General features: G+C 36.3%; 1 protein-coding gene across 2 annotated transcripts in view; it reads right to left on the reverse strand.

The window, feature by feature from the left end:
* Nucleotides 1–8,868, reverse strand: part of AKAP9 (A-kinase anchoring protein 9) — a 157,009-nt gene that overhangs the window by 19,502 nt on the left and 128,639 nt on the right. For both annotated transcript variants that reach the window (XM_008686305.2, XM_040644286.1), the window contains 5 exons: nucleotides 7,701–7,764; nucleotides 7,487–7,608; nucleotides 6,738–6,929; nucleotides 6,067–6,255; nucleotides 1,324–1,468 (listed from right to left, as the gene is read on the reverse strand). In XM_008686305.2, coding sequence (XP_008684527.2) covers nucleotides 1,324–1,468; nucleotides 6,067–6,255; nucleotides 6,738–6,929; nucleotides 7,487–7,608; nucleotides 7,701–7,764 — 712 coding nt within the window. The remainder of the gene's footprint in view (nucleotides 1–1,323; nucleotides 1,469–6,066; nucleotides 6,256–6,737; nucleotides 6,930–7,486; nucleotides 7,609–7,700; nucleotides 7,765–8,868) is intronic.

The raw sequence follows: 8,868 nt of genomic DNA on the forward strand, positions 1-8,868 counted from the left end.
TTTAGTTGTTCAATGACAAATGTGAGACTATGTGTAACTTTCAAAATTTGTAAAAGCATGTTTCTACCATTATATCACACAAACTGAAGACCAAAATGTCTCTTCACTAGATCTAGTGAAAATTAGATTGTACCCTACTGATTTCTATCCACAGCTCAACTTACTATAATAGACATCCCTACCAAAAAATGGGGAAAATACATGAACGAGCATACCACAAAGGCAAAAATCCAGCTAGCCAATAATTATATGACAAAGAACGAAACCACCTCAGTAATTAGAGAAATTACTTTAAAATTACACAATCAAAACCACAATAACAATTCACTGCATATCCACCAGACTGGCAACAAAGGTCTGACAATGTCAACTACTGACAAATAAGTGGAGCAACAGGACTCTCGTACTCTGCTAGAAAGCATACAAATTGATAGGACCACTTCGGATTACAAAATAAATGTGAAATGATGTATTCTACGACTCAGAAATTCCACCCCCGGGGGGTATATATTCTCAGAAAACTCATGTATGTATGCAGCAGCAACATAGTATAACAATGTGCAGAACAGCACTGGTTGTAATAGCTACAAAACAGAAATAATCCCAATATTCAACCACAGAATGGACATATAAATTGTGGGAATTCTATAACAAAAGCAAATGAACTGGAGATAAATGCAGTACCTTAGAAAAATATTATAGAGAGGTAAAAGAAGACACAAATATATACAGAATAATAAAGTTCAAAAGCAAGAAAACTTCAAACTTACATCGTTTAAGAATACACAAATAGGTAGTAAAACTAAAGAATAATCAGGATAATGGTTACCTCTAGGTTACCACAGTGGAGTGTGTTTGGAAAGGAGCTTCTGAGGTATTTCACATGGGTAAAGTTTCCATAGATATTCATTTAAAGATTTGTTATACTGTATATTTTTGCATTTTGCACTTTTCTATATGTATAATTTATAATAAGAAAAGGATTAAAAAAGAAATACTTTCATTGTGGATTTTTCTTTTAGGTTGCTATCCTCACAAAGAACTTCAAAACATAAAAAGATAATGAATTTAATGGGCTTGTTTTAAACAACCTGATCAAAGCAATGCCTGCTCATTTTAAATTAAATATATCTGTTTAAAAACCAATTGGACAGTCCTTTAATTCCCAGTCATTACTGTAGATTATTTCCATTATATGAGAATGAGAAGAAAATGTGACTAAAAGGAAATGTGTTTTAAATGAATAATAATACGATAAAGGGAAACAGAATGAAATATTTCAACCTATCTGCTGCCACCGTGTGAGCCTGATGTCCAGCATACCTTGGCTTGGTTGATCATTCTCTTGTTCTCTTTTAAGAGTCATTTTCCTACCATTCATTTGAGCACGCAGTGCTTGAATTTCAGATAACAAACTCCTTCTATCTGCTTTCTGGAGGCATTCCATAGCTGCTTGATATTCATTACTCTATAATAATGCAAAACAAAAAAATCAAGTGAAGAGAGTTATAAAGACAATAATATTAACTACCAGGAAGTCTGAAAAAAAAAAAAATGGAACACACATGCTGAAATTTTGGAAAGATGTTAATTTTCTCTTCCTGTTCATTAGGATTTACTTTTTAATTATTAATCTTCACATTCACTTTGAAAATTTTCAAACATACAAGAAGAATAAACACTCATGTACACAGCCTAAGAAATAGCACCTACACAGCTAAAGCCCCCTCTATACAACTCCCTGAACACTTCCTCTGCACCACCTGCTTGAGAAACACTCAAATTCTAAGTCTGATGTTATTTTCATGTGCTCTGCACGTTATCTTATATACACACATTATCCTAAGCAACATACAGTACTGTTTTGTCTGTTTTATTTTTTTTTTCAGCATGTGTTGCCTTTATTTTTTTATTTATTATTTATTTTTTTAATGATTTTTTTATTATATTATGTTAGTCACCATACAGTACATCCCTGGTTTCCGATGTAAGGCTCGATGATTCATTAGTTGTGTATAACACCCAGTGCTGTTTTGTCTGTTTTAAAATGTTATATAAATGCCATCGTATGGTGTATTCTACCTTTGTGTAACCTGCCTTTTTCACTTAATGAATTTAAGTGAATTTCATGATGGTGAACCACCTGGGTTGACACATACAGCTCTATTTCATAACCATTTTCAATGTTATATAGTATTTCATAGTATGAAGTATACAGTACATTTTATCTTTTCATATATTTATTGGATACTTTTTTTGTGCACATATTTGTATCATTTGTTCATTTTTCCAGTGGTGGTTTTATTCTCATTGGATATTTGGTCAGTAGTTTCCTTTACTTATGATGTCTTTGTGTGGTTTAAGAATCAGCAATAATGAGGCCCAGGTGGCTCAGTCGGTGAAGTGTCTAACTCTTGATTTCGGTTCAGATCATGATCACAGGGTTTTAAGACTGAGCCACTTGACGGCTCCAAGTTCAGCATGGAGTCTGCTTGAGATTCTCTCCCTCTCACTCCCTCTGCTCCTCCCCCTACTCACATGTGCTTTCCCTCTCTCTCTCTCTCTCTCTCATAAATCTTAAAAAAAAAAAAAAAAAGAATCACAGCAATACTGGCCTCATAGAATGGGTTGGGAAGTGTTCCCTTCTCTTCCTTCTTAATTTTAAAAGAATTTGTGAAGGACTGGTATTAATTCTTTAAACATCTGGTAGAATTCACCAGTGAAGCCATCTGATCATCTGATCATAGTCTTTCCTTTATTTTCTCTTCATTAAAGTAATGAGTCACATGAGTTATTTTTAATGGTATGCTACCTTTGCATTCCTAGGAAGTGTAAGGTGACTGTGTCTCTAAAAAATATACATGGATTTGGTTTAATATTTTGTTTAGGAATTCTGCATCTATATTCATGAATAAAACAGGCTCATAAGTTTTCTTTCTTATATTATCTTTGTCTGACTTGGGTAACAGGGTTGTATTAGCCTCTTAACAAAACCACAAGGCATTCCCCCAGTCATCCAACAATGGGAAGCACATGTTTAAGACTGGAATTAGCTATTCCTTGAATGTACGCTAGACTTCACCTGTAAAACCATTTGAACTTGGTGTAATTCTTGTGTGTAAATTTTTTAAAACGTTTTTATTTCATATTTTGACATAATATCACCTACAGAAAAGCTCTAAAAATTGTGCAAGGAATCCCCATATATCATTCATCCAAATTCCCTAAATGTTAACTACATTTGCTTTACCACTCTCTCTGTATATATCTCTGTGTGTATGTACACACATACACATCATTATTTTCCTTTTCCAAAACGTGTGAAGAGAAGTGGCAGACGCTCCTTTACCCCTAAAAATTGTAGTGTGTATTTCCTAAAAACAAGAATATTCTCTTACAAACCACAGTACAATTATCAAAAGTAGAAATTAATCTACTATAATACTATTATTTAACTTATTAGTTCCAATGTGCCCTTCAGCCAGTATTCTCTGATGATCAGATCTTACATAACTATAGTGCATTATCAAAACTAGGTTTAGACATTGGTACAATTCTATTTATATCACAAGGCTTACTGAAATTTCATTAGTTTTTACACATATTCATTTTCCTGGTGTATAATACTATGAAATTTTATCACATGTATAGGTCTGAGTCACCACCACTATAATCAGAATACAGAACTATTTCATCACCACAAAGAAAATTCTTTGTAGTCACATCCTTTCCCCAGCCATAACCCCTGATAACCACTGATCTGTTCACTCTCATTATAATTTTGTCATTTCAAATGTCATATAATTTTGACATTTAAATTTAAATGTCATTTTAAATGTTATATAACATATAAGAGGTATCAACAGTCTGTTCCTGTTTATTTGCTAAGTAGTATTTCACTGTATGGATGTACTTTAATTTCTTCATCCATTTACCTGTCAAAAGACATTGGGTTGTTTCCAGTTTCAGAGTATTACAAATAAAAACTACTACGAATGTTCTTGTATAGATTTTTATGGAGACAAAAGTTTTCATTTCTGATAAACACCTATGAGAATGGGACTTCTAGGTCACATAGTAAGTAAGTGTATATTTAACTTTAAAAGAAACTGTCAGATCATTTTCCAGAGTGACTCTTCCATTTTATATTCCTATCAGCAATGTATGAGATGCAGTTTCTCTGCATCCTCACCAGCACTTGGTATTTCCCCTGATTTTTATTTTGGCCATTCTGACAGATGTACAGTGGCCTCAATCTGTTTTGGTCTAATATGTGCTCGTGAGTAGATTTTAGTTATACACAAAAGTGAGGTAGTGTACTTCGTATCAGGAAGTACATGATGTCTGGTCATTCTATTACTGGTGATATTAATTCTGATCACTTGGTTAAGGTGGTATCTGTAAGGTTTTCCACTGGAATATTATTGCTTGAGTTATTACTATAATGTTTAACAAAAGGTGATCTATCTTCATCATTTCTTCTATCCACTTTCTGGTATTGTATTGTAAGAAAGAATTTTTATCCATTTATTTATATTAGTATGAATTTATGAATTCTTATTCTACTCTTTGGTTTATAATCTGTCACTATCATTATTTAGTATGATGTTCCAATTGTCCTAAATGTGGACATTGGGAACTCCTCCAAGTTGGCTTCTGTGATCTTTTGACATCTCCCCTTAGTTCTCTGAGCAAGTCCTTGTCAGCAAAACAAGATACTCCAGTTCATCTTGTATGTCCCTCTGCTCTAGCCCAGGAATCGGCCATTTCTCCGAGGAGTCCTAGCTCCTTTTAATGGAGAATGTAGTTAAAAATGAAGAACCGGGCACTAAGTGTTGTTAGTAGTTTTTCAACTATTTTTTTTTTTTTTTTTTACTAGTTATAGGTCTTTTCAGGTTCTTCTATTTTTTCCTAAATAAGTTTTGAGAAGTGATTATTTTTCTAGAAATTTGTCCATTTCACCCAAGTTTTTGAACTGATATAAAATTAATCATAATATTCTATTATTTTATATCTCAGTTATCTTTAGTTCGGATCCCATTTTAATTTCTAACTTTTATAAAAACGTGCTTTACCTTTTTCCTTAACTGATTCTCCAGAAAAGTTTCTATCTTATTCATCTTTCAAAGAAGAAACTCGTATAAGTTTTTATTCTCTCTAGTGTACTAACATACCACATTTCACTAACTTCATTTCTCTTTATTACAGTTGAACATCACTATTTGTAGGTTACGTATCTACAAATCTGCCTATTCACTAAAATTTATCTGTGACCCCAAATCAATACTTGTGGTGCTCTGACAGTCATCTGTAAACACGCAAAGAGGGGCAAAATATTTAAACTGCCAGCCGTGCATGTGTGCTTCCAGCTGAAGTGGAACTAGGTCCCATTCTGCTGTTTTCTTTCATCTCTTCTACTGCAAACATGTGTCCTTTGTGCCATCTATTCAGTACTGTGTTTTTTTTGCTTTTTTATATTCTTTATTGGCGACTTTGCTGTTTAAAATGGTACCTAAGCACAGAGATGAAGAACTACCTATGTCACTCATCACAAGACGGCTGTATTTTATGCAGAGAATATATGTAATAAGCTTCGTTTAGGCATGAGTTATATAGGGCTCTTGGCCATGAGTTCATAAATAAGGTGTTTTTAAACAAAAACACACACAAAACAGAATTATGTATTGATTGGTTGACAAATGTCATGACCAGGGGCTTACAGGAACCTACCTGCTGTACTTTTCCTATAGCAATGGCTCAGCATTCACAGTAACTTTACAGAATCCAACTACTGTGGACAACAAGAACTTACCATAGCTTACTTCTACTTTCTCTGGGCTTATTCTGTTGCTCTTTTCTAACTTCTTAAGTTGGATGAATGTCTCCTTAATTTTCAGTCCTGCTTATTTTCTAACATAAAACATTTAAGGTAATAATTTTTCTTCTAATATTCTTAGTGGATCTTGTTAAAATTTTAACTTTCAGACCTTCTACAAAAGTAATCCATAACTCACTTGCTTATTACTATTAAAAAGCATTCTTTGTTTCAAAGTTTTATTTTGATACCTGTTCTTGTATTCTCTGTTCCAAACAGTTTAATAATCCAACTGCATCTATAGTACCTAGAGCTGTCAGCTCAGTTTGAAATGCAGCTAGTAAAACATTGCGCTCCTTTAAGAAAACTTGCTGAAGAGCAAGCAGAAGTTCACCTCGCCAGTCTGGGAAGCTCTCATGAGACTGGGAGCCATCATAAACCTAGCAGAGTATAAAAAACAAAAGTTAGTTATCAAATAAGCATGTTTTAAAAAACTCTAAAAATGATATTTATCTACCAACCAAAAGAAACAGTATAAGCCAAAAGTAAAGTATGGATTTGCTTTCGTGTGTGGCTTATGGCATTTAAATGAAATGTAGTAATTCGTGTGTAATTACATCATAAAAGACAACAATTTAATCTGAAAAGTGCATTATTTTTTTTTTTAAGATTTTATTATTTGACAGAGAGACAGCCAGCGAGAGAGGGAACACAAACAGAGGGAGTGGGAGAGGAAGAAGCAGGCTCCCAGCGCTCCCAGTGAAGCACGGAGCCCGATGCGGGGCTCGATACCAGGACCCTGGGATCACGCCCTGAGCCAAAGGCAGATGCTTAATGACTGAGCCACTCAGGCGCCCCATGAAAAGTGCCTTACTATTAATAAAAGTTATATAAAACTATTAAGATGCACAATATTGAGTACCTCGGCATCTCTTTGCACTTGCATTTTGGTAATTAAATCCTTAAGAGAAGAGATTGTACTGAGATAAGCTCTTCTTTCTTGTAGCCAAGATTCTGACACTTGCTGAACAGAATGGTCCTCTCCATCACTATAGGGAGACTCAGTGAGGGAGAGCACCTGCATGCCTTCATTATGGACAGCTCTCAGTAATCCCTAGAAATGAAAACCCAAAGGCCAGAATTCTGACAACTTCTTCAAAGACAGACACACAAAGAAACATAAATTTTAAGCAAGGTAGCTTTATCTAGCTAGATTGACTTAGAAGAGCCACTCCAAGAAGAAAACATGAGGCTATCATTACTGGCTGCCTTCTTAGGGAGGGGTAAGCCAATCCCAGAAGACAGTCTATGACTTTGTGTAACTCTCACCTGTAAGTTCCTTCTACTTAGCTGATGTGCTCTTCTTGGATTTAATGATTAACCACTAATTTGGCCAAAAGAAATATGCTGAGATAAATTCTAGTCCTTGAGATTGCTTTAATAATTTTGGCACTTAAAAATACCAGGAATAAAAACTATTTTTAAAAATCTTTAGACAAATAATTATTAAATATACTGTCCTTTATTATCTGGAAAATACAGGAATAACACTAAACAGATCCTGAAGATTCTTTCTTGCTATGCTTACTATGTAAGTTCTAAAAAACTTCTATGTTCATTACAGAAACCACACAGGCTTAGTTTCACTAAAAGATATCTGTCTTTCAGTACCTTTATTTTCTTTGGAAATGAATCTGTTGAACCTTCACCTTCATCTCCTCGGTCTTCTGATGCTGGATCAAATCCCTGACTTTGTGTAAGATAAATTCCCTGACCCCAGTCTGATCCAGAATCTAAAATAAAGAAATCAACCACTGACTATTAAAAAGAAACAAATACTTTTTAAATGAGTACTACAAAAATGTCAGAACTTTATATAACTTACCACTGGAACATATTTCTCTAGTTTGGTAAGCATCAGAATGTGTTAATTCAGGAACTGAGGATCCCTAATTAAAGAAAACAAAAGAATACATAACATTTTTTGCCTTAATTAAAATAGGCCCCAATGAATAGTTTTGTTCTTTTATAATGCTGTCAAAAAACAAATGAAAAATTCAATTAAATCTGTTACACCTTTTACAATAAATGGACCTAACCATGGTTTAAAAGTCTTCTATTTTTTTCCTAATGGATATTACCATAAGAAGACATTCATCAATTAAGGAATAATATTCCAAATTAGCAGAGGAACTTTGTGGAAAGTTATTATCTGACTACACAACGAAAAGATTTAAAACCGCAGTTTTATGAGTTTCTGAGAGTTAAGATGGCGGAGGAGTAGGGGACGCCTTTTTCAGCCGGTCCCCTGAGTGGAGCTGGATAGGTACCAGACCAGCCTGAACATCCACGGAATCAGCCTGAGACGCAGGAAGATACATCTGGATCTCTACAAATGAACATCTCCAGCGCTGAGTACTGAGGTACGAAGCGGGGAGCCGTGAAACCGCGCAGATATTGGAAGACAAACGGAAGGGGGAGGGAGCCGCCGTGTTCGGGCGCCAGGAAGCGGTAGCCACTTGCACCGGGGAGCAGGCGGACTCGCAGACGGCACCCGCGAGACAGCAGACTGAGACCGTGAGTCGGGTGTGCCATCAGACTTCTCACGGAACTCCGGAACTCCTGTGCGCTCGCTGGAACCAGACTGAGACCGGGAGCTCCGGGAGCGCGCAGGGCGGCTGGCGGCGTTAGAAACACAAAGGACAGAGACGCGCCGGCCCTGGAAGTGAGGGCTGGGACGCCGGGTGTGGGGCGCACATCCCGGGACGCTGCAGGGTTGAGCAGCACCAACAGAAACAGAGCTAAGGTGGCTAGAACATGAGTGGAGAACGGTCTGCGATCCCTCTGTTCTGAGACAGAGGCTGAGATTCGGCCACTGCTGCTCTGACTCTCAGAAGAGGCACAGCAAACCACCAGGGAAAGCCGCCAGAGAACAAAAGCCTGGAAATACCGGCTCAGAGAGTGCCCATCCCCATCCCCCCTCGCAGGGGACGCGGAGACTCTACCCAAACAGGGTTGCCTGAGTATCGGCGCGGCAGGCCCCTCCCCCAGAA

Source organism: Ursus maritimus, unplaced genomic scaffold, assembly GCF_017311325.1.
Source record: "Ursus maritimus isolate PB19 unplaced genomic scaffold, ASM1731132v1 scaffold_3, whole genome shotgun sequence".
Classification (NCBI taxonomy): Eukaryota; Metazoa; Chordata; class Mammalia; order Carnivora; family Ursidae; genus Ursus; species Ursus maritimus.